The following is a 27,185-nucleotide window of genomic DNA, read 5'->3' as shown; positions in this document are numbered from 1 at the left end:
CAAATACTTCTTTTGCTACTAATTGAAGGTTGTAAAGCTTTGGTGCCAAGGTTTGGCTTCCAAAGAGCTAATTTATGACTAGGCTGCTATTTTATGTCTTCAGTTGCAACAGCTACAAAACTCAGCAAAATCAAAACCATCTGTGCACTAAGATTTGGATCACCATTTATCTTACAGCCGATCAGTCACTTTAGTTTTCATCCCACATTTTTTGACTAACATGTTTTTGACAGTCCAAAGTTCACTAGGGATATTAAAACTGAATGACATCTTGACCTTGCCTTAATGAATACTCATCAACAAAGACTTCAGACTTATCCATATGGCAAGAGACGAACCATGCCATGTTTTTAATTGGGGCTGGGAAGTGTTAATCATATTAATCCAAAATTAATAATAAAGATTTGTTATTCTGTTACTACTATTGGTGTTATTATAAGTTTCCAATAACAAAAATAAGCACTATGGTATCACAATTTATATTGAGACACATATTGTAATCCAAGTATAGACCTTTTGGAAGGCAAGAATGAAAATCTGCCCAAAAAATAAAATCTTGAGGTTGGTGCTAATAGATGGAGCAATAAAAAGCAACTGCTTTAAATATGGTCTGGGAGACGTTGCCAGCATTCATGATGATTCACAAATACCACAGAACACAAATTATATTGTGCAGAAAGAAAATGAAATTAAACATATCTGCTCCAAGAAAGATAATATCCCCCAACTTCACTGTAACATTCTTCTTTGGAACCTATCCAAGAAAATGTCAACGTTTCATAATATGCTAGATTATCTAATCTGAAGATTTAGCACTTTTAACATTGAGCAATGCTTGCTCCACACCTTAAATCAGAAACAACTTTAATACTTAAACATGTAATATAATTTACTTTGCAGTTTACTTAGATGCCACAGTCAATTTTTACTCCAAGTGATGATTAACAAATGCTCGCCATTTTAATCTCTCCCTAGCAATAATCTGAAGCTCTTCCAAGGTGAAATCTCCTGTAAAGCAAGCTTAGTACTGAACGGCTTCTTGGAAATATTGATGCAGTTCCTCTGAAAGCAAGATTGGTTACTGCCTTTTTCTTTCCCAGTCTAGTCTATTTCGATATTTCATGGAGGTCTTCAATCTATGTACTAACTGGTCCAACTAGCTTTTGAGTCAGATTCCATTAGCTGCTAAGGACATACCAGCGATCTCTTTGATCCTCACCTCATCTATTATTTTTTCTTCTATTTCCCTCAAAAGTTATCACATTTTCAATTCAGCAATTAAAAGGAATAATTTGAAAAAGACACATACACACCTACAAATTTAATTTCCCCAAATATTAAATGTGATTTAAAGTTAACCAGTTCTTACAAGATGTATTGTTACCTCATATTTATTTAGACTTGACCTTTATTGTTTCATTACTTACTTTTCTGTGGTGAATTGTGCATTCATTTAGAGAGGTTTGAACAGAGGTTAAATCCAGTGTCTCCTTGTAACAAATTCCTTTTTGTTCCAGGCCATTCAAAAGGATTTTCCTCAATATTTCATATTGGGGTTTTTCATCATATGCTAAATTAGAGACATTTTTTAAAAAGTTGGCTATTTCACCTGGAAAAAAAACATAACAGATCAGTTAACTCCCACCAATTATCTAATTTTAACCATACAAGTATTTACTACATTAAGTCATGTATCTCTCTAGACCTTCATTCCTACTTTCAACATTGGCTAATCAAATGTCTGTGACAACTATAGATTTTTCCATTATACCAAATACACATATTTTATCAGGCATTTTCACAGAATTTACAGAAATAATGCAAACTATAACCATCGGTTACGTCATGGGCCACTTAAGTTCATTCTACTGACCAATTAAACAGATGAGCATTAACTTAATGTAGTTACTGTTTGGAATAAGTATCTGAAAAAGTTGGTGTTTCTACAAGATTGCAAATAAATACACACCAGTTTATTTTATGCCATACCATATAACATGAACATACTGTATTTAAATATGAAGTACAAATAACTTGAGATCATAGGGATAGTAGTACTGAACTCCAGAGTTTACTCTAGGATACATCTGAAAAAAAGAAGATAGGGTAGGGATAGAAAACTCATATGTATACCTTTAAAGCTCACTTTAAAGTGAGCACATATGAGCAAACCCTTTACTTAGTATCTTAACCTAGCCCACGAAGAACTGGAGACAAGCATATAGTGATTCATCAGTGTAAAGAAAAATAAACATTCACAATTTGCACCAAGGCTATTTGATTCAAGGTACAGTCCATGCTATCTCTGTCTTCTTATAACTTGCCTTATGATCTCCTGGCTTCCCTGCATTTGTGTAGTGTTAACATTCAAAAATGCAATTATGTGGCTGCAATTACACCAGTAGCATGGTGGTGGTGGGGTTTCACCTTAAAACAAGTTCCAAAAGTGGATTGGAACTCAGGGTTATATTGCAAATCTTTTCAATATAACCACCAAAATGTTGCTTTATTTGAATGATACATTAAAAAATCCTAAGTATTTTATGTAGAGTGGAAACAATTTAGTAATGTTCAGACATTTATTTATTTTAATTTATTTTAATCCCATTTATATCCCGCCCTTCTCCGAAGACTCAGGGCGGCTTACAATCTAAGCACAAATCAATGTGCTTAGCAATAGCCTTCATTCTATGTATATGCCTGCTTATTAGGGCTTTCGGGGGCCCCCCAAGTGGCATTATTACGAAGTCAGCTTATTGCCCCCAACAATCTGGGTCCTCATTTTACCTACCTCGGAAGGATGAAAGGCTGAGTCAACCTTGAGCCTGGTGGGACTTGAATCTGCACTAATTGCAGGCAGCTGGTGTTACTTAAGGAGGCATTAGCCCACTGCTCCACCAAGACATAATGTCTAAATGTGCATTCCACATATAATAAAGAGGATATCCAAAACAATTGTCTTAGTACAGTTATTCATTGAACAAAGGGGAGATAGCTATAAGGCCTAATGGCACTCAAAAGCTGAAATGAAGTCTCAGCCAACAGCAGAACATGACCAATCTTCCTGGGCTAAAAAGGTTATGTAGCCTCAGCCCTGTTTAATGCTTGGAGAGAAGACTACCAGAAAATTTCAGACCTATTGGAAGTCACAGAATATCCTAAAAGAAGACAATGAGAAATTAAATCAATATTGTAGAAAAAACTGCCTAGTCATCAAAAACGGGATCAATCTGAGGACATTTTAATCCTTTTATTTCATAAGATGGAAGCAGGGGTTTGTCAGCAAAAGTAACTTAGAATGAAATGAAAATAGGAAAGTCTAATGTAAGAAACTTGTCAAAAAGAAAAAAAAATGAAAGGACACCATCTCTCCAGAATGCTTGCAGTTGTTCAGACTCATAACCAGAAATCCAGCTACACAACTTAGATAATATTGTCAAGTCCCAAAAAAACACCAAAGCAGTTTCTGTGAAGTGTCAAACAAGCTACTGGTAAAAAAAAACCCTTTATAAAAAAGAAGACGTAATATGGGTTACAACAAACAACATAGTACAATAATTGTGGGCAATTTGGGCTAAAAGCATTAATTATTAAAATTATAGAAATATCTTCTAATGAATTTATAAACGGTTGGGTAGTAAAGGAGATAGGGACATACAAAAAATATCAAGACAGTGCAGAGAAACTAAATGAATTATCCTTACTACTGGATATGTATGACAATATTCATATTTGAATACACATAGAAACTCTGAAATAGTAACATAAATATTTCCTTGAAATTCAGTTGGCAGGACCAGATGGTATTCAGCCACAGAGAAGTCAAAATGTATAAATGCTGGTCTCTTAACAGTATTACATGTCCTTAAATCAACCTCTGTATTAGAAAAAGTAGTACAGGAAAATTCATCTTTAATCCAGGGAAAGTACAATAGTTAATGGTTTTAGGGAGCAACCTAAGAAGTGATAGGCTGCTTAGTTTATTATTTGTTTCAAGTGAACTATTAGGTTTAGGTTTTAGGTTTTATTTAATTTGTATACCGCCCTTCTCCCTAGGGACTCAGGGCGGTTCACAGGGCATATATAAATAACAATACAAAAGTTAAAAAAAGATTAAACCAATGCCCAGTTAAAAAACAATAGTACAATACTAAGAACAACAATTTAAAAACCCATATTCCCCCATCAGGCCAGACCAGCTAATTCAAATAAGTGGGTCTTCAGGCCGCGACGGAAGGTTCGGAGGTCTGATGACATCCGGAGCTCCACCGGCAGTTGATTCCATAATGCCGGAGCGCCCACAGAGAAGGCCCTCCCCCTGGGGGCCACCAGTCGGCATTCCCTGACCGGAGGCACCCTGAGGAGGCCCTCTCTGTGGGAACGCACAGGGCGGAGGGGAGTTGACGCCGGCAGCAGGTGGTTATTAGAAGCATTAGCAAAATTTACAGTATCAAGCCAGTAGGACAAACCTTGCTGAGGAATGTTGTTTTTATAGAAACAATCCCACTAGGTTCAGGGTTCTTCTAAAAGTGTCAACAAGTCTCTTCTGAAGGAGACTGCAATAGACTTTGTTTACTTGAATTACCTAGTACTGATACCACTGCTGTTCATAATCCGGAGGTGGCTAATTTTTCTGATTACACCAAATAATTCAAGCCACTTAAAACAGATTACTCAAGAGTTTCCAGCAAGGGGAATTTGCATTAAAATAGCATATGTACTCATAGTGATTTATTTAACATTTTAATACTGCATTAAGAAAGTGCATTAACAAATAACTTTTAAGTAAGTAGACATGCTATTCACTGTACAATTATGGGGACCAAAAAACAACCCATTATCACATGTAGGTTGATAGGCTTTCAGCCAGGTGATTGGAATTTATTCTGTGATTGTGATGGAGGTTCAGTATCAATACTGAACAAGTATTCAACTGCTATGAAAAAAGGCAAATTCCATGTTGGTAATCATTAGGAAATTTAAAAAGTGCTCTTAAACAGCATATACATTTGGCAGCTACATATATTTTGCAGAAACATTCTTTCCAGTAAGCTTTAAATGTCTTTTAACAAAATAATTTGGGTTTCATCAAGCTGAACCAGTGTGCTGGTATATACTATACAATTACTGCATTTTGGCTTCTTGTGTGAACATTTTATCTCAGAATCATAGAGCAAGTTAAATTGAACAAACACAAGCAAGATAGCAACCTAGCAGCAGCACAGTATTTAGCAAGACAAAAGTACCTGTAGTATTCAGCATCTACTCGTTTCTAACTTCCTTTCAAAACCAACATCAGCCACTTATTGTGGGATTTGGGTGTTTTACAAAAAATAACATTAGCCAACTATTCCTTTCTCTCTCACTGGAAGAAGCATCCCTATAGCATATCTATAAAGCACACATCACTTTTTTTCTCTTTTAGCAAAACACCATAACAAGCTCAGATGACTGGTAAGTGGCAAAGGTTAAAGGGTAGTTCACTTTTATGGAAGATTCTTTTCATTCAAAGTAACTCTAGAAGGCATTGCAGTATGCTGTGCCCAGCGAAAGGCAGAAGCAGGAAAGTAAGGGGAAAAGATTTTGACCAGGCCCATAGCTTGATAAGCTTCAAGGAAAGAGAAGTGTGTCCCTTTTTCCTCTACCACTGTGAAGGTACACCTTTCAGCATTTTCAAGCCAAGTTTGAAATAGAAATATTGACCATTTGGAGTCATAAACCAGGCAATTTGAGTGGCCATCCTCCAGGGAGAAATATAATAATGCTCACATGTGTTTACACTTACCACAGTTTTCTCCTGCAGGAGCCCACCTTGTTACTGAATCTGGCAGTTCATCAAGCAGCCTAGAACCATAAGAATGAGCCACTTGTGAGATTGGGGGCAAAATGGTAATCCTCCCTTTGGAAATTAACAAGTTCTTTTCTCTTTGGGAACCAAGAATAATTAGTAAATCTCCCTCTCTTCTGTATTAACTCTTTACAGACAGCTATTAGACTACACAGAATTATGGCTAAGAAAATAAATTCACAAGAGCTCCCGCCAATTTTTTTGTAACTGTAAGAGAAGAAATTCATCCCAGGATAAATTTGCTTTCTTTCCTATTAGACTATAGATTAATAGCCACATTTTAAAGAGTTCACTGATTCATCCTTGTTGCTCACAAGTAGATTCTATACACTGATAGTATTTGATAAATTGGCTATTCTTATTTATGCCTATTCAGTTCAGTGAGGCTTATCCCCAAGTAAGTATATGGAACACCAATCCATGTTAATTTCAAAACTGCACCAAATTAAGAGAGTTTCTTGCTTAATGAATTTATAAGTTAAACTGAACATTCTTTTCTATATCAGAGAATGCTATAGAAAAGATGATGCTTACCTATGAATCTGCTTCTTCTACCTTTTAAATTATCTCTACAAGGTAAGGACTGAGAAAACCTTGGGATATGTGCTTATCACAACCTTCAAATCTTCTCTAAAAGATTACTTTTAACAGAGGAAAATTAAAATATTTATAGACAAAAAATGGACCTCAAAGGTTCTAACATTTCAGCTTTTTTTCCCATTAGGAAGCCTCCAGAGGCTTTCACCACCTATCCTGACATCATTAGCAAATTACATACTATTCAGAAGCTGGTCTGAAGTCAATATGTGTGTCAATTGCTTGCTTATACAGGCTTATAGAACAACAATCCACACACACACACCCATACACAAATTCAGTAAAAAAGGTAAAGATAAAGGTTCCCCCGCACATGCGTGCTAGTCATTTCCGACTCTAGGGGCCGGTGCTCATCTCCATTTCAAAGCCGAAGAGCCAGCGCTTGTCCGAGGACGTCTCCATGGTCATGTGGCTGGCATGACTAGACGCCAAAGGCGCACGGAGCGCTGTTACCTTCCCACCGTAGTGGTCCCTATTTTTCTACTTGCATTTTTACGTGCTTTCAAACTGCTAGTTTGGCAGAAGCTGGGACGAGTAACAGGCGCTCACTCTTGCTACGCGGCACTCGGGATTCGACCCGCCAAACTGCCGACCATTTGATTGACAAGCTCAGCGTCTTAACCCACTGAGCCACCGGGTCCCCAAATTCAGTAGCCCAGCATGAACACATTATAGCCTTTACTACTAGAATGTACTGTACTAATCACTGGTCTAGATCACTGTCAGTTCCATTATGCCCTAAAGGCAGGAATCCAAAAGAAAGAATTCATGGCAGAGGGTGACCAGCCTCTGCTTCAGCACATCAAGCAAAAGAGAGTTCACCACCTTTCATAGTAATCAGTTTCACAGTTTAAATGCTCTTATGAATCTTTGTTTTTTGGTAGTTTTGGAAATGCAAAAAAATCCCCACCTTTTGTAATTCAACATTTTAAAGTTATCATTTCTTTAATATGAGGATGATTCAACAGCAGAAACAGTTTCTAAGAGTACTTCTATTGTCTATAGGAGCTGCATTCTTTGAAAGCAAGAGTGGCCATTAATTAAGTATAGCTTTGATAGGAAGTTCTGTCCTACAGTAAAAACAAACAAACAATATCACTAAATTTACTCATCGAACAAGCTTCTTCAGCTCAGAGGCTTCTTCAGTTCAGAAGCTGAAGAAGCTTCTTGGATGAGAAGTAAAAGGTCTTCAAAGAAAAACAGAAAGTCCAGTTGTCTCGTGAAAAAGCATCTTTGGGATATTAGCCCAAGATTTTCTGGATTATTTGATTGGTCATGTTTGGATAAAGGTGTTAGCACAGCATGCTACCTTCTCCAACCTATCACTAACAAGCATATGTCCAGACAGGGCTACCAAATAGTATTTAAAAGCATGGGGGAAAAAGCATTAGAGATAAAGCTTTTGTTACACGTTGATTAAAAAGTGTTGCAGAATATTCTCTAGATCACGGTAACCCACAGCTCTGGAGCTGCATGCAGCTCTTTCACCTTCTATTGCGGCTCCAATCCTTTCTGCCATTTGCAGAGAGAGAGAGAGAGAGAAAGAGAGAGAGAGAGAGAGAGGCACTCGTGCTTTGCTTCCCCTCTCTTTCTCAGGGCTTCAGATTTGCCCTGCGCTCGGGTGCCCTGCACCCTGGGAGAAGCCCAGCCAGGAAGTCCCTTTCCCGGGCTGGCCCCATGTGAGGCACACGTGGCCGGGGAGCCATGCAGGGCAGCCCCAGGATCCCCCCTGGGAGCAGCCCGCCGGACCCTCCACTGAGCAGGCCAGACCTCCCACAAACTGCAGCCCCGAGGGAGCTCAGCCCCTGCGATCCCTAGCCAGTGCTACCATTGGCCCCGCTGGCCGGGAAGGCATGCAAGGCAATCAGCCCGCTCCTCTCCCATCGCCCGGAAGAGGTAAACAATTAGTCCCCATTGCTGGGTTTTTCCCCACATGCAGGGCTTACATTGGTGGCGGAGACACAGCAAGGGAGGGAGGGAGGGAGGGAGAAACAAGCTGCTCCCTCCCCAGCCCTCTTGCCTTTCCCTTGCTCCCCCTTGCCCGGGTCATGCTTCTTCGACAGTGCCTCCGCCCAGCGGGGCTCCTCCATCTCCCGCAGTGGGGATGCCTCATCTGCAGGAGGCAAGCGAGAGCGTGAGCGAGGCTGTCCTGGGAAGGGCAAGTGGCAGAAGAGAAATGGGGGTGGCCTTTTTAGCAGCACCTCAGCCGTGGTATGCAGTCAGACTCGCTTGCCAGGCTGCCAGCTCTGAGTGCTTAGCTAGCAGGCAGTCTGACTAACACGAAGGAGCTGCCCCGGATCCCAGGCTAGACGTTGGGATTGAGACCTGCCTGCTCCGTCCACTGACAAGCAAAGTCAATGGGGAAGCCAGATTCATTTAACAATCGTGCTACTAGTTTAACCACTGCAGTGATTCACTTAACAACAGTGGCAAGAAAGGTTGTAAAAGGGGGCAAAATTATCTTAATGTTTCACCTAGCAAAAGAAATTTTGAGCTCAATTGTGGTTGTAAGTCAAGGACCTGTACAGACATTCAGCCTATTTTTGTTTAATTGTTTTAAAAATCTATGTTTCACATTATGCTTAGGCCTCATTGTGTGATCTATGTTGTGCCAAAATATGAGGAGCTGCTTCTTTCCAAGTACAGATGTTTAACCATCACTTGTGGAATTTGTGACAGTGCTAAACAAGTGGTACTTATGATTGATGCTCAGTTCTGGCCCTCGCAGCCTCCCTGAAATCATGTGATGGTGATCTGGACACTCAGTGTCTGGCTTCCAATCACATGATTGTAATTTCCAATGTTCCGATGTTTCCCACAATGGGGAAGCCAGCAGGAAGCGGTATATGAGGTTCTCACTTAACAACTTGCACACTTTTTGCTTAGCAGCAGCAACTAAAACTGCTGTTGCTAAATGGTGTGTTTGCATGGCATCACATTATATAATTATGTTGCTTAAGGCAATACTAATCCCAATTGTCACTCTTAAAGGACTATCTGTAGCACTAATAATTTAAGTGAAACAGATTAGCTTGCCTGTACTAAATCTGGGGTCCTCCTGTTGTTTTAGCTAATAATTCCTTTCATTCCAGAAAGACTAATGCCTGCTGGAATCCAAAGCCCTGTTTGGCAAAAAGCTGGCTTAACTCCAGACAACTTTAGCTTCACAAATTCTCCAGCAGATGTCTTCTTCATTCCTTTTGCCCCAAATCCTATTACTTGAGTTGTCAAATAACCAATATAGTCATTTGGCTTAACACTACATCTTATCACTACATGTCGAGACTCTAGAAAGAGTACAGAGAAGAGCAACAAAGATGATTGGGGGACTGGAGGCTAAAACATATAGGGAACGGTTGCTGGAATTGGGTATGTATAGTTTAATGAAGAGAAGGGTGAGGGGTGACATGATAGCAGTGTTCCAATATCTCAGGGGCTGCCACAAAGAAGAGGGAGCCAAGCTATTCTCCAAAGCACCTGAAAGCAGGACAAGAAGCAATGGATGGAAACTAACCAAAGGGAGAAGCAACCTAGAACTAAGGAGAAATTTCCTGACAGTTAGAACAATTAATCAGTGGAACAACCTGCCTCCAGAAGTGGTGAATGCTCCAACACTGGAAGTTTTTAAGAAGAGACTGGAAGCCATTTGTCTGAAATGGTATAGGGTTTCCTGCCTGAGCAGGGGGTTGGACTAGATGACCTCCAAGGTCCCTTCCAACTTCTTCTTCTTCTTCTTCTTCTTCTTCTTCTTCTTCTTCTTTTTCTTCTTCTTCTTCTTCTTCTTCTTCTTCTTCTTCTTCTTCTTCTTATTATTATTATTATTATTATTATTATTATTATTATTATTCTTATTATTATTATTATTATTATTATTATTATTATTATTATTATTATTATTATTATCTGACATAGAACTTACCCTTCTAATAAATATAAAGATGTTTCATATAAGAATTGAAAGGAGCCAAAGAGATATGCAATGAAATAATTATTTACAAAACATTTTCTCTGCATTAAGCTAGTTAATTTATATAATGTTGCCTCACACCAAGCGTGCTAATTAATCAGATAACAACTTAATGCAGAACTCATAACTACACAAGTACTTAACTTGAGAATAACCAAATCTGGGCCTTCAAAGCACGGGTCTACAATTTGTTCTTCTATCCACATTAGTAAGATAAATATTGGAAATGATGTTTAAATCTTTTTAGTAAAATATCAAGAATCCTGAAGAGCGTATAGGTGTGCATATAAGGTAAAGGGACTGTTAGGAAAGAGATATACCATCCTGTCGTGGGGTAAACTATTGAGTGTAGAATTAATATTTTTTAAGGATTACATTGACTGAATACTGAATTGCATTAAGAGGTAGGTAGTGGGGAATTGTAGTGATCAAGAGTTCTAAATGTGAAAATATTAAACAATACTGTACAAAGTCAACATTTACAGATACAATCTGTATTATCTGCAGCCTGCAGACTAACCTCCCTCCCTGTCTCTGCAGAGAGCCAGTGCCAAACTGAATGTGCAGATTGATTTCTTCAGAGCAAGCCCTCCCTATTGTGTACCTCTGTTGTGACTTGCCCTATTTAAAAGTTTGCTCCCTTGGCCACTTGTAACCCTCCACTGCAGCATAGCTGGTATATTATAAGACAAGAAACTGGCTGTGTGGGGCACAATAATTCACTTACTCAGGTCCCACAGTAAGGGCAGAGAGGCTGCCACATAGGTTCCATTTTGCTGGGGCTAATTACATGCTTTCAGGGAAGGAAGCAGGTGGAATTCCAATTTCATTTTGTTTTTCACACTTATGAATGGCCTTTCTGAAAATAGCCTTTAAAAAGAATGGAATAAACGGGAACAATAACATTGCATTAAAAAGCAAGGTATCAAGACCTTAAAAATAAAACTTACAACTTATCAACAACCTTTTTATTATCCAATAGTTAATCAATGCCACATGCAAACATGTGTAATAATTATACAAAGTCTCTCAAATAAATAGAATACTGTAGTTGTAATTAATAATTGTCCAGTTGTATTCAATGAGACGCTGCTGGAGTATTATATTCCAGAGCTTAGTTTGTATTTTAAAAATTCAAAACACCAAGATTCAAAATAGTAGGATAGAAACACTGCTGTACAGCCTGGTTTCATCTATTTAAATGAAAGAGGTATGCACTACAGAGTAGCGGAAAACGGATGGGAGTTAGGGTGGACAGACTTAAGCAATGGGATTCTCAGAATTAGCCATCTCACAATATTATTGTGACAGCATGTGACCCCCATCCTTGAAAGTTTCAAAAGCTTCGTAAGAATATATTCATTGGAGAACAAATGGGATCCAAGTGTAGGTGAATACATAGAGCACCTTTGCAGCAAAATTAGACTATCATTATCAACCTTATGATATTAAAGGAGTTCTCTAGGCTGTGATTGTTTAAGAAAAGTTCATTCACTGGGGATTAAATCTGGAGTGTAACACAAACACAAACACAACCATACATGGGTTCCTTCCAGTGACTAGGAATGCATTGCTGTTATCTGGTCACAGTCTGGCCCACATACGCTTGTTGGTAGAGTGACAACTGCAAAAAAACTTGTGCTTTTTCTCAAAACAAGTCAAATCTGTTATCCTCCTGGCAGCTTAGCAGAACCTTCTACTGCCACCTTCATTAGAGTTGCCAGCTGCTGCCCTTTACCATAAATAATACAAAAAAGGAGAGATAAGCAATTTGACTCCCTCAACAATAAGCTTGCCTTCCAATGGATTTTACAAAAGTGGGTCAAATATTAATTAAAATAAGAGCAATACGCAGTTCTTTCAGAAGTGCAACTTAGGGGCCAATGCTTTCCATCCACAGATCTATTTTATTTCATACAGCTAAAACCTAGGTTTGCTTTGATTTGCTGAATGAGATTTTCCTTTTGGAGCGGGGGGGGGAGGAGGGAGAGGAGGAATTGATTCATTAGGAAGGCGATCCCTGCACAGACATATACCCCATTCTTTTAACCTGTCCTGCTTTGCAGAGTTAGGGCAGAAAATGTAATTAAATAAATAACACTTTTTTTACTTGGTTTTTGCAGCCTGCACAGCCTCAGGATGCTTCAAATTCTGCTCCCAGGGTAGACGTCTGCACATCCACTGCAACATACAGTAGCCCAAGATTTCAAGGTCCCCTCTTCGGGATGGTGCTAAATTAGGAATTTGAAGGAGAAAAGAGAAATTATTACTGGGCTAGTTTCCCCATCACCACCACCTTTTAAAAAAATAAAAAAAATAAAAACTATAGTAATTTAACGCACTGGTTCAGCAAAAGAGGGAAGCGGGCGGAATTATGCAGTGTTTTTTCAGCTGTCCCAGGAACTCCAAACGGCCTGTCTTTTGGCTGCAATCCACAGACAGGCAGCGATTTGTTGCTCCTGGGGAGGGGCAGCTTCCACACCTCCCCCATCCCTTTGCTTGCCCTGTCACATGAACTTGATCCCCATGGCCTCTGACATGATCCAGACAGCCCATAACCCGGCACCAACACTTTTTCCAAGAGCCAGGCAGTAAAACAAAGAAATAAATGTCTGCTCCTAAATTGCTAACACATGTTCCAGGAAGTCCATGGGGTCCACATTGGTCATGCCGAGACCCTTCGAGAGCAGACTAAACAGTGATGGCCTTTCCTGCTCCTCTAAACCAGAGCTGCTTGATGGCTGACAGCATGACAACAGTGCCCTCTAGTGGGCTTACAACTTGAGCAGCAACATCTGCACAAAGAGACAGGAACGCTTTCACATAGCTTGAAATAAATAAATCCCTGGGCTCTTTTTGTCTAAAGTGTTTATTCAGTTTAAATCTAGCTTTATTTCCAAATTATTAAAAGAAACCATTTAGGGTATGTAAAATGTACTAGCAGAGCTAGTATATAAGCCACTAGCTGTCTTCAAGATACGTGAGTTTCTCAATGGCTCTTTCTAGCAACATGCGTCTAAACACTCTATTAAAAATAAAATAAGAATCAAGGAGATATTAGACTCATGAAGTACAGTCACAAGAGAAGCAACACACACACACACACATGCACACACAGAGCTACATGTAACAATCTTTTTTTTCTAAATTATTCTAAACAAAAGACAGGATTTTGTACTTGCATGAATGTATGCATTGTACATACATTCAAAATATGATCTCAACTTTGCAATAACAAACAGGGAAAGAATAACACTACAGAAATCAGAAAATCCATGCCTGGTAGAGATGACAGTATTTATAATTCAAGATATCTGCAAGTCTCCATATCAAAAAAAGCGTGCTTTTTCCAATGTGTACTTCTGCACTAGGAATCTGACAGTTTAGATCCAGGATGGGATGGAAGAGGCTGCAAAAAACTGATGGCCCAGAGAAATTGTTCCCAACACTGACCCAACAAGTTCTATATCGTGAACATTAATTACAAAAATTACATTCCTGAAAACAATATTTGATTAAAGAATATGGAAGTCTAGTCTAATAGAACTAAATCCATTCCTGTGCATATGCACAGCTCTTTTTTATGATGAAAGTACATACATTCTTACATGTTCTCTCTATATTAACTGCTGTTCAACTACTGGATTATGAAAGTCCCTTCAATCTAGGAGGATGCTATCTTGTTGTCTTGAAGGTCTCTTTTATCCTAAATCAGCTTTCATTCTGTCCAAACCCCAAAACATTGCTTGTGGGCATTAAAATAAACAAAATCAATCTTCCACCTCCTTTGCAGCATTTTAGTTGAACTCCAATAGTAAAAAAATTAACAAATTATTGTATTCCCATCTATGTCTACAAGTGCTGTCGTAATACAATCACTTAACAATACTCAAAACATTAATAAAAAATGTATCACAGACATGGCAAAATCATGGCTAATCTCCTGTAGAAGAATTGTTACATTTATGGAAATTATATTTCTCAGCTATCATCTAAGGAAAGTATATTATAATTAATTCATAGTAAATGTCCGGTCACTCTGTGTTCTATAACGTCAAAAGTAAAACATTAGACAATTTCAATTTTCCCAATACTGTAAATACACAACAAACCAAAAATATTGTTGATTTTCCAGATGTGGAAATCCATTTTTCCTTGTTATTTTATATTCAGGTTATCGGAGTCACAATATTTTAGAAATTAGCATGTTTTCTAAATTCTTCAATCTCTAGGAAAAAGAAAAAAAGGGTTGCTATTTCCTATAGTCAATAGAGCTCTGATAAAATATGCACACTAAATATTACTGTCAACGATAAGGAACAAGACCACAAGGTGATTTAATGACAAATAGAAAGTTAGAGTACACAAACTACGCTGTCAGTTTGCTATCTTGAATTAAGTTTCCTTCTTCTTAATTAAAAATAAGTTTCATTTCTGAGCATATTCTGTAACATATATGCCAAAGGGATTGTGCTGTTTTATCCTGCTTTTCTTCATATTGTGAGGCTAAAATATTTTTTCAATAGAAATATTAATAAATAACCATAATGCAAATATTGGAAAAAGATGTGTAAAATGTGCAGAAGCAGAATTACTGGCACTCCCAATGTTTATTCTTAAGAAAAGATAAATCTGTGTATGGAAGAGGAGAAAATAACATGTTACATCATTTTAAAATGTCATAAACAAAGTGACAATTTGAATAATTTCATGTCTGAAAAATGCCCCTCTCTATAATCTAACACTTTTGCAAGCCTATATTTTGCTAACAAAAAGCAAACTTTCATTTAGAATCAGGTTATGGTCATTTTCTGTAGGCAAATAGGCTTTTTAAACTGGAACTATGAAAAATAGGCACTGTATTTTCAAACGACCAATAGTTTCCCCCCAAAAAATAATTTATTTTTAAAATGGGTGAAATTAAAAATGCAGAATGTTTGTTTTTGGTTACGTAACTTTTCCTTTGGAGAATGGTCTTGTTTTCTTAAATAATTCTAAGCCAAGTAAATATTGTTGTATGTAACCATTTAACAGTATAAATGGTACACTTAAAATTTCTACATGTTATAATCCACTTTTACCTTATCCCCAAAAGTGGCAATGAATTCAGCATATTGAGGACTTTTGCTTTCAAATTTAATATAGAACTATAGAGTTGGAAGGGATCTTGGAGGTCTTCTAGTCCAAACCCCTGCTCCAGCAGAAGACCCTATACCATTTCAGACAAATGGTTGTCCAGTCTTTAGTGTCTATAGGGCATTTGATAAAATTGTGGAAAGGAGGTGTTTAGTGATTAAAATGTATCCACTCCTTATACTTATGTGGACTGCAATCATTACCAAACCTGCTAGATGCTCGCATCCCAGTTAGGTGTTAACTTATGCCCTTATTAAAACATTGGCCCTGATTGGTGACAGAGGGAAGAATCGGTCAAGAATGTATGGCCCAGTAAAACAAATTGTTTCTGTTAACTGACCATGTCTCAGAGGTAGGATGGCTAGCATGCCAACTTTGTAGGAAGGGATCAATAAAGAAAATAGAAAGAAAATGAAGCTTCAGTGCCATGAATGGACACTATTGCTTCTTCATGATGATTTTCTGAAAGTTTCAAAAAAGCAAATATGCTTAAAATGCTTTATGCATAAAAATTGCATTAAACTTACACTTTACTTATCCCCATACAGAAAGATGAAATATGCACTGCTCAAGAAAGTGATGGGATTTTTACCACTCTCTGAGTTACCTGGCTGAGTGGGCAACCCATGAGCAATCCTAAACCACAAAGTGATTCCCAAGTACCTAAAGAGTTCATTTAGCCTACAAGTAAAACCGTACAATGCATTCAGCAGAGGCCACTTCAATCCCATTTTGCTTTCATTTTAGATGCCAGGGATAGAGCTGGGAGTTTAACACATGCCCCATTCCTGGAATTAAAGCTTGAACTATCTAATGTTGGCAACAGCTTCAGAAATAGTGCAATCCTTGCATGGTATGAGATGCAGCCTTGCATAGTAGTGGGGAAAAATGAGCTTGGAAACAAGTTTAAAATACCCAGCAATCCTTCTGATAACATCAGTCTGTAAAGCATTCCTCTACAGGGATCAAAATTTGGCCAAGAAAGAGGAAGCGTAAATTCTACCTCTTATTATAAATTCTGCCATATGACCAAGCATATAGAGAAACAATTGTGATACAAAAAGTCGCTAATATTAAGTATGAAATTTTCTCATCTGCAAGAGGCTACATGTGAAATATTTTATAATATATTTTTAAATGGCACACAATTATCTTTATGGTCAGTATAAATCAGTTCTCTAACTATCTTTTTTTTAAAAAAAAAACAGATTACAATTATTTATTTTTAAAGTACATTTTGCTTACCGTATATACTTGAGTATAAGCCGAATTTTTCAGCCCACTTTTTGGGCTGAAAAATTCCACTTCGGCTTATACTCCAGTCAACAAAAAAAACTTACCGAGGACTTGTGCGCGGCCGAGGCTTTGGTGCTTCCGGGATCGCCCGCACCTCTCCCAAGCCACCGCCGTCCGAGACCTGCCGAAGTTTGGGGAGGTTTGGGGAGGTGCGCGCGCACCTCCCCAAACTCCGCGCCTTGCCTGCCTGCTTCTTTCCGCAGCGGAAAGAAGCAGGCAGGCAGGGCGCGGAGGAACGGAGACTTGCCGACGTTTGGGGAGGTTTGGGCGTCTCCCCAAACCTCGGCAGGTCTCCGTTCCTCCGCGCAGACCTGCCGACGTTTGGGGAGGTTTGGGCGCCTCCCCAAACCTCCCCAAACCTCGGCAGGTCTCCGTTCCTCCTGCCGACCTTTGGGGAGGTTTGGGCGCCTCCCCAAACCTCCCCAAACCTCGGCAGGTCTCCGTTCCTCCTGCCGACCTTTGGGGAGGTTTGGGCGCCTCCCCAAACCTCCACAAACCTCGGCAGGTCTCCGTTCCTCCTGCCGACCTTTGGGGAGGTTTGGGCGCCTCCCCAAACCTCGGCAGGTCTCCGTTCCTGTTTGGGGAGGTTTGGGCGCCTCCCCAAACCTCGGCAGGTCTCCGTTCCTCCGCGCAGACCTGCCGACGTTTGGGGAGGTTTGGGCGCCTCCCCAAACCTCCCCAGGTCTCCGTTCCTGTTTGGGGAGGTTTGGGCGCCTCCCCAAACCTCCCCAAACCTCGGCAGGTCTCCGTTCCTGTTTGGGGAGGTTTGGGCGCCTCCCCAAACCTCCCCAAACCTCGGCAGGTCTCCGTTCCTCCGCGCAGACCTGCCGACGTTTGGGGAGGTTTGGGCGCCTCCCCAAACGTCCCCAAACCTCGGCAGGTCTCCGTTCCTCCGCGCAGACCTGCCGACCTTTGGGGAGGTTTGGGCGCCTCCCCAAACGTCCCCAAACCTCGGCAGGTCTCCGTTCCTGTTTGGGGAGCTTTGGGCGCCTCCCCAAACCTCCCCAAACCTCGGCAGGTCTCCGTTCCTCCGCGCAGACCTGCCGACCTTTGGGGAGGTTTGGGCGCCTCCCCAAACCTCCCCAAACCTCGGCAGGTCTCCGTTCCTGTTTGGGGAGGTTTGGGCGCCTCCCCAAACGTCCCCAAACCTCGGCAGGTCTCCGTTCCTCCGCGCAGACCTGCCGACCTTTGGGGAGGTTTGGGCGCCTCCCCAAACGTCCCCAAACCTCGGCAGGTCTCCGTTCCTGTTTGGGGAGGTTTGGGCCCCTCCCCAAACCTCCCCAAACCTCGGCAGGTCTCCGTTCCTGTTTGGGGAGGTTTGGGCGCCTCCCCAAACCTCGGCAGGTCTCCCTTCCTCCGCGCAGACCTGCCGACCTTTGGGGAGGTTTGGGCGCCTCCCCAAACGTCCCCAAACCTCGGCAGGTCTCCGTTCCTGTTTGGGGAGGTTTGGGCGCCTCCCCAAACGTCCCCAAACCTCGGCAGGTCTCCGTTCCTCCGCGCAGACCTGCCGACCTTTGGGGAGGTTTGGGCGCCTCCCCAAACGTCCCCAAACCTCGGCAGGTCTCCGTTCCTGTTTGGGGAGGTTTGGGCGCCTCCCCAAACGTCCCCAAACCTCGGCAGGTCTCCGTTCCTCCGCGCAGACCTGCCGACCTTTGGGGAGGTTTGGGCGCCTCCCCAAACGTCCCCAAACCTCGGCAGGTCTCCGTTCCTGTTTGGGGAGGTTTGGGCGCCTCCCCAAACGTCCCCAAACCTCGGCAGGTCTCCGTTCCTCCGCGCAGACCTGCCGACCTTTGGGGAGGTTTGGGCGCCTCCCCAAACGTCCCCAAACCTCGGCAGGTCTCCGTTCCTGTTTGGGGAGGTTTGGGCGCCTCCCCAAACGTCCCCAAACCTCGGCAGGTCTCCGTTCCTCCGCGCAGACCTGCCGACCTTTGGGGAGGTTTGGGCGCCTCCCCAAACGTCCCCAAACCTCGGCAGGTCTCCGTTCCTGTTTGGGGAGGTTTGGGCGCCTCCCCAAACCTCCCCAAACCTCGGCAGGTCTCCGTTCCTCCGTGCAGACCTGCCGACCTTTGGGGAGGTTTGGGCGCCTCCCCAAACGTCCCCAAACCTCGGCAGGTCTCCGTTCCTGTTTGGGGAGGTTTGGGCGCCTCCCCAAACCTCCCCAAACCTCGGCAGGTCTCCGTTCCTCCGCGCAGACCTGTCGACCTTTGGGGAGGTTTGGGCGCCTCCCCAAACGTCCCCAAACCTTGGCAGGTCTCCGTTCCTGTTTGGGGAGGTTTGGGCGCCTCCCCAAACCTCCCCAAACCTCGGCAGGTCTCCGTTCCTCCGTGCAGACCTGCCGACCTTTGGGGAGGTTTGGGCGCCTCCCCAAACGTCCCCAAACCTCGGCAGGTCTCCGTTCCTGTTTGGGGAGGTTTGGGCGCCTCCCCAAACCTCCCCAAACCTCGGCAGGTCTCCGTTCCTCCGCGCAGACCTGCCGACGTTTGGGGAGGTTTGGGCGCCTCCCCAAACCTCCCCAAACCTCGGCAGGTCTCCATTCCTGTTTGGGGAGGTTTGGGCGCCTCCCCAAACCTCCCCAAACCTCGGCAGGTCTCCGTTCTTCCTGCCGACCTTTGGGGAGGTTTGGGCGCCTCCCCAAACCTCCCCAAACCTCGGCAGGTCTGCGCGGAGGAACGGAGACCTGCCGAGGTTTGGGGAGGTTTGGGGAGGTTTGGGGAGGCGCCCAAACCTCCCCAAACAGGAACGGAGACCTGCCGAGGTTTGGGGACGTTTGGGGAGGCGCCCAAACCTCCCCAAAGGTCGGCAGGTCTGCGCGGAGGAACGGAGACCTGCCGAGGTTTGGGGACGTTTGGGGAGGCGCCCAAACCTCCCCAAACAGGAACGGAGACCTGCCGAGGTTTGGGGACGTTTGGGGAGGCGCCCAAACCTCCCCAAACAGGAACGGAGACCTGCCGAGGTTTGGGGACGTTTGGGGAGGCGCCCAAACCTCCCCAAAGGTCGGCAGGTCTGCGCGGAGGAACGGAGACCTGCCGAGGTTTGGGGAGGTTTGGGGAGGCGCCCAAACCTCCCCAAACAGGAACGGAGACCTGCCGAGGTTTGGGGACGTTTGGGGAGGCGCCCAAACCTCCCCAAAGGTCGGCAGGTCTGCGCGGAGGAACGGAGACCTGCCGAGGTTTGGGGACGTTTGGGGAGGCGCCCAAACCTCCCCAAACAGGAACGGAGACCTGCCGAGGTTTGGGGACGTTTGGGGAGGCGCCCAAACCTCCCCAAAGGTCGGCAGGTCTGCGCGGAGGAACGGAGACCTGCCGAGGTTTGGGGAGGTTTGGGGAGGCGCCCAAACCTCCCCAAACAGGAACGGAGACCTGCCGAGGTTTGGGGACGTTTGGGGAGGCGCCCAAACCTCCCCAAACAGGAACGGAGACCTGCCGAGGTTTGGGGACGTTTGGGGAGGCGCCCAAACCTCCCCAAAGGTCGGCAGGTCTGCACGGAGGAACGGAGACCTGCCGAGGTTTGGGGAGGTTTGGGGAGGCGCCCAAACCTCCCCAAACAGGAACGGAGACCTGCCGAGGTTTGGGGACGTTTGGGGAGGCGCCCAAACCTCCCCAAAGGTCGGCAGGTCTGCGCGGAGGAACGGAGACCTGCCGAGGTTTGGGGACGTTTGGGGAGGCGCCCAAACCTCCCCAAACAGGAACGGAGACCTGCCGAGGTTTGGGGACGTTTGGGGAGGCGCCCAAACCTCCCCAAAGGTCGGCAGGTCTGCGCGGAGGAACGGAGACCTGCCGAGGTTTGGGGACGTTTGGGGAGGCGCCCAAACCTCCCCAAACAGGAACGGAGACCTGCCGAGGTTTGGGGACGTTTGGGGAGGCGCCCAAACCTCCCCAAAGGTCGGCAGGTCTGCGCGGAGGAACGGAGACCTGCCGAGGCTTGGGGAGGTTTGGGGAGGCGCCCAAACCTCCCCAAACAGGAACGGAGACCTGCCGAGGTTTGGGGACGTTTGGGGAGGCGCCCAAACCTCCCCAAACAGGAACGGAGACCTGCCGAGGTTTGGGGACGTTTGGGGAGGCGCCCAAACCTCCCCAAAGGTCGGCAGGTCTGTGCGGAGGAACGGAGACCTGCCGAGGTTTGGGGACGTTTGGGGAGGCGCCCAAACCTCCCCAAACAGGAACGGAGACCTGCCGAGGTTTGGGGACGTTTGGGGAGGCGCCCAAACCTCCCCAAAGGTCGGCAGGTCTGCGCGGAGGAACGGAGACCTGCCGAGGTTTGGGGAGGTTTGGGGAGGCGCCCAAACCTCCCCAAAGGTCGGCAGGAGGAACGGAGACCTGCCGAGGTTTGGGGAGGTTTGGGGAGGCGCCCAAACCTCCCCAAAGGTCGGCAGGAGGAACGGAGACCTGCCGACGAGCCGCGGCTACACAGGGTATTCCTGTGTATTCAGGCTTGCAAAATGGCGGATCGAGCCTCTGCTGGCGGCAGAGGCTTGCAGAACGGCGGATCGGCTTATACTCGAGTCAATAACTTTTTCCAGTTTTTGGGGGTGAAATTGGGGGTCTCGGCTTATACTCGAGTCGGCTTATACTCAAGTATATACGGTACTTGAGCAAAAGAGCAAATTACATAAAAATAATTTAAAAGTATAGCAAAACCTAAACAAATAAGAAAATAGAACATTATAGGCATGCTTATTTTAATATTTCCTTGGCACTGAAAGGACATCAAATTTCTGATATCATAACTAGAAAATCCTGTCCACACTTGCAGAGAGATGCAAGAGAGAGAGAGAGAGAGATTGAAATTCCAAGGAAGAGTACACTCATCAGGCTGCTCATGTACAAGATTGGGTCATTGTAACAGATTCAGCAACTCTCCACAATAAGCCAAAAAAACCCCCAAAACAAAACAAAACAAAACAAAAACCCCTCCTCCAAACCTAATTTACAATGCAATGCTAGGCAGATGCTACTCCTCACAGCCAATTTCTCTACTGCAACAACATTACAGTATCAGATTGGAGGAGATTCCAATAAAGTCTGTGGTTAGAGTGGTATCTTTTCCGAAAATGTGTTACACTATCACCATGAAAATTAACCAAATGATCTGCCCATCTCTGTATTATGTTCACTGCATTATATTTACAGAATCATAAATTCACAGTTAAATCATAGCTTCAGTATGCAATTTAGTCAATAGAAAAATGTGGACCCCCATACTTTCAATTAAAAACCATTGTCTATCATCCATGATGTCTCTTGCTGTCAAGGATATCTGTCTACTTTAAAATCAGGGAGGCCAGACAAAACAGTTTCTCTCTTGGTGACTGGCAGAGCAAATGTTACACTTCATGTAATTGGCTACTCTACAAGTCTTTTCACTCTCACTTCACCATCTCCCATAAGTGAATGGCTTCCTACATTTTCATTGTATCCCCAATAACAACTTTGTTACTTTATGAATGAAAAAAGAGCTCAGATATTTGTACAAAACTCATAAAGCAACTCACAATTTTTTCATAGGTAGCATTTATATTCATGTATAAACATTCTGAACCAGGACAGAATAAGCAATTGGTCTTAAAGTCATGCTTCAGGTATAACTAATCTTGACTACTTCAATAGTTTTGATATGGTCAATTGACTAATCAATAAAGTTATATTACCATCGGAGTACTTCAGTGTGCTTTACGTGGGTCTGTCATTGAAAAAAATTGGGAAATTGCCACTGATGCAATAGGCCACGCTGCAGATTGGTGGAAGAGAAATCATGATGCCTGCATTAGAAGGTAAGCAATACGGGTCACTATTTTAAGGTGCTGGCACCATCTTTTCTCTACTATGAACTTGCCCTGTTACTCAGATCAGTAGAAAGGGACCTTCTTAAGATCCTTCTCCTACCAGAACTTCATTAAGTACTTTAGAAAGGAAGTTTTTCATCTGACCACTAATTCACACAGCACATTTCCTGCTTGGCCTTCATTCTCTCAACACTTCGGAAGATATTAAAATACATCTCTCTCACCAATCTTTTGACTTTGTTTTTCATTGCATTAACCTTATTGTGTCTTACTCTCAATATTTTTTAGTTGTTCAAGGGGTTTCTACAGCAGTGTTTCTCAATCACAGCAACATTAAGACCTGTGTACCTCAACTTTCAGAATTCCCTAATCAGTACACTAAGGTACTGATTGCTGAGGCAGAGAAAAATTGGCCTTAAAGTAACAGAAAGGCAAGATATAAATTGAGTAATAAATAGACATATTAAATTAAATATATTTTCTAGTCAACCATATTACTAGGCAAGAAATACAATGGTTAGTTAATTTAGCTAAGCAAATTTCTTTCACAGCTTCTTCTATAAGTAGAATTTAACCTACAGTAACCAGAGAGAGCCAGAAATTTTGGCTATGGCCATCTAATGAATGGTTTCATGACAGAATGAGTTAGGCTTGGATTTAGTCAGTACATTCTTTTTCTCTTTAAATTTCATACATTTTTTTTACTTTCAATACTGATTTTAATGCCTTATGTAGCTTTTGTCATCTTAATATCATGTTAGTTATTTTTATACATTTTGTTATGTATACTGCTTTTCAGTCTGCATTTTTAAATATTGTAAAAATGATATTTATTCAGTGTACTTCTATTTTGATTTACTAGTCTAGTCAATGTAGTCATCTAGTCAATATGCTCTTAAAGCAGCTGTGCCAATTCTAATCTGCTTTTTGCTGTTGTTCTGCATTCCAAAAACCTGTGTATAATCTACATTTTATTTATTGTCTTAATTTTGTAAGCTGCGCTGTACATTTTTTATAACAGAAATAATACAAAGGAAAAAAATCCTCATTATAAATTTATCTCAAACTACATGAGACTGTATCAAAGGCATCTCCATCTTGGATGCTTCATGACCGAATGTGGTTTTGAGTATAAGTCAGATTTTCATATATGGAACTGCCCTATTCGTATTTTAAGCTACGAACAAGCATGCTTTGGTGCTGTTTTCCCAAATTAATAAAGCATAATGAGATGTTGATTTGCAGCTCTTTTAGAAAAAGAGTAAAGCTGCTAACATCAGTTTTCTAATTCATTTGTTAACGGAATAGGACAGACGGCACCTGAATTGTCTCACCTTCCATCCTGCCCTGATATACACATGCTGGAACAAATTTAATTCAGACAGTTCATACTCCTCTGATGTCCATCAATGATGGCAAATTAAAACCAGTCTTATGCACTTGGTACGCAGAGCCTAGAGTATTTAAAAGAAGCTCGATACGCTGAGTGCAGTATATCTCCTGAGAAATTAGGTATTGACTGCATGCCTCACTGAGTAGAAAATCTACAAAAATCCATACACAGCATTGACCCAAATATTACTTTTTAACACTACTAACAATGTAACAAATTTTTAAGAGGCCTGCTTGATACAGGTATAATTCTCTTTAATTATCAAGAAACAAGCAGGAAAAAGCAACACTATTTTCACAGTGCAACATTTCAAAAAATGAATGCTCAATAAAATGCAGTCAGGTTCCATGATAAAAATAAGCCAATTGTATAGTTGCTTGGAGCAATGGTCTTAAGGACAAGAAATTTAATCTGGAGGAATAGGAGCAAGAAATGCTAAATGTTTATTACTTAAACAGCATTTTTATGAGTTTTCAGCTGTTTTTATTGTATTTGTCAAAAGATAGTCATAATTCTGCTTTAAAGGACAAACAAATCTTAGTTATGCATGCAGAACCGAAATATTGTTTTTATTCTCATCTTAGAAACATAAGCGGGCATCATATAAGCAGCTGATCTACTGTTACTTATGTAAACCAGTGATTTGAGTGGGATTGTTTGCATAAAAAAACTGTGCTCTGTTTGCATCATACAGGAACAGTCTAGCACCACCTGCCATTCCCTCCAACATCCTTTCTTTTCCTGCCAATCACACCCCTCCAGAGAGATTCCTATCCTGCAGAGTAGCCAATTGGAATGGCAGAACCCTCCTGAGAACAGAGAAAGTATGGTTCCAGGAAGTTACTGCCCCAGGCTAAGGAGACTCTACTTCTTCCCCCATTCATCACTCTAAGTGGCTGCTTTCTTGTGCCTATGATAGGACTGGCCATGACTCCTCCTCTGAAACACGGGATTCTTGAACTGTACAGTCAGGAATGAGAGTTGTATGTTTGATTCAGTGTAGGAAAGGAATAATCTCAGGATGGGGTAAAAGGAGAAAAGCCACAAGGTTGGTGTTAAATTAACTCAGACATGTCAAACACAAGGCCCGGGGGCCGGATCTGGCCCGCGAAGTGGTTTCATGTGGCCCGCAAAGCCATCCTGGAAACAGTGAGGGAACGGCCCCCACTGCCTTGGCCCTGGCCCAGAGACCCTCCTTCTGCCAGAGACCCTCAGATCTGTCCCACTCCTGCCCAGGCCCCCATAGGCACCCTTGATGCCAACGATGTAGAGCTGGCCACGCCCACCCAGGCCATATGCACTCTAGCCACGCCCACCCAGTAGGCCACGCCCACCCTGGCCACACCCACCCGGCCCCCTGAGAGCAACTGCAATGCTGATGCGGCCCTCAATCAAATTGAGTTTGACACCCCTGAATTAACTGATCAAGAAAGCTCATATTCTAAGATTGCTTCCATAGCATGTGGATGGTTATAGCATTTTTTTTGCACTACTTTAGTTATGCTAAGTAAAGGTAAAGGTTTCCCCTGTCCAGTCATGTCCGACTCTAAAGGGCAGTGCTCATCTCCGTTTCTTAGCTGAAGGAGTCAGTGACTATACCTATTTATCTACTTGCATTTGCATGCTTTCAAACTAAGTCGGCAGGTGCTAGGGCGGTGTGTAACGGGAGCTCACCCTGTTGCATGGTGTTGGGTCTCAAACTGGAGCTATCTGCTTTCCAGCTGACAAGCCCAGTATCTTAACTGCTGATCCATCATGCCCCAACTCCCAGTTATGCTAAATGTAGATAGATTTGAAAGTAGTCAATATTTATTATTAATATCTACTGTCACAAAGAAAAATTGTTGGAGAGTTTTATCCCCTTAGAAGCTAAAACAAGAAACTATCTCCAAATTGTAGTCAGAGTTTAAAATACATCATATTTCCCTATAGCTTTAACTGCTTACGACTACAGAAACAGAAAGAAAATGACTTCTGCACTGAAGAAGTACATTCCCATTCACTATGGGAATGTTCTCTTGTCAGAATGCATACTCAATTTTTTCTTAAAATATAGAACAACTTCTCTGTAGGGACTTAACTATAACAAAATAAACATGCTGGTTGTGATTCTACAAGGCCTTTTAACCCTTTTGTCATCCTATCTTATTCTGCAGAAACCCAATTCCACATATAAACGAATGCTTTTCACTTAAAACATTTGCAACAGAAAAATTTGGGAACAAACAACTCACAAAATACTCTCCCATGAAATTCCAAAATGTTAAATATTGCATAGGGTTTGATACTTTGAGAATGCTACATTTTGCACAACTAAAATCTATTTGCCCAAACATTTTTAGCTCTCAAAAGCATAGACTCTGGAAGATACATGTACTATTTGTTTTGCAAAACTAACACATTAAATAACACTACAGACCACAGAACTAGAATCTATAATACAAATGCATTTAACTTTGTCTGAGAACTAAGCAACAGAGTCCCCCTGTGCCACAGAGATAGCCACCCAACCAATAGCTACAAATCCCTATTTTTCATCCAATAATTCTGCATAAAACTGCTTTTCAGCAAACAATAATTCCCCAGCTCTAAAAAAACAAACAGTAAAAAACAGATCATCAATAGACTTAACAGATTCTCATTCTCTTTATCCCCATTGTCCAGGTCAGGAACTGCTTGGTCATTACAGCTTCTTTAGTCCAAAATGCTTCTGGCAGGTCAAACAGTGCAATTGTTTCAGCATCAGAGAGACACAAAAGTCCCATTTCATTTTTCCTAATGACCAGCCTTAAATGACTGCAGGTCTTAACAGTACTGGCAAATTATCAAGGCCTTCTACATTACATGGTCAATGGTCCTTTTAATAGAAAAAGCAATAATATATAGTTGTTTGCACCAAGTAAAACTCGTTAGAAAGTATTAGTTTAAGATAACAGTTCAGGAGCTATTAACAACTACAAATGTTTGCAGAAACAACTCCCCTCCTCCTCCCTTCAAGTGAGCTGCAGATGATGAGGGATACGAAAGAAATTCTGCATTTTGTACCACGAGTGACTTGCTAGCTGGAAATTTGTTGAAGTTGAAAAAATTTGGAGAAGACTGAGTTACACTGATGTAAGCTGGAATGTGAACTGTGAGACAGTTAAAGGAAGTCATACAGAGGTGG

General features: G+C 42.3%; 1 protein-coding gene across 1 annotated transcript in view; it reads right to left on the bottom strand.

Moving 5' to 3' along the window:
• The window catches only part of VRK2 (VRK serine/threonine kinase 2), a gene marked incomplete at its 3' end in the record, with an annotated part of 62,024 nt that overhangs the window by 7,495 nt on the left and 27,344 nt on the right, over window positions 1–27,185 (bottom strand). The window contains exons 9-11 of the mRNA XM_083379596.1: window positions 12,523–12,643; window positions 5,786–5,844; window positions 1,428–1,609 (exon numbers count right to left, since the gene is read on the bottom strand). Of these exons, the coding sequence (XP_083235722.1) occupies window positions 1,428–1,609; window positions 5,786–5,844; window positions 12,523–12,643 (362 nt within the window). The remainder of the gene's footprint in view (window positions 1–1,427; window positions 1,610–5,785; window positions 5,845–12,522; window positions 12,644–27,185) is intronic.

The sequence above is a fragment of the Vipera ursinii genome (assembly GCF_947247035.1).
Source record: "Vipera ursinii genome assembly, chromosome: 1".
NCBI classification, from domain to species: domain Eukaryota; kingdom Metazoa; phylum Chordata; class Lepidosauria; order Squamata; family Viperidae; genus Vipera; species Vipera ursinii.
Note: the sequence above shows the minus strand (reverse complement) of the source record. Positions and strands in the feature narration are given on the sequence as shown.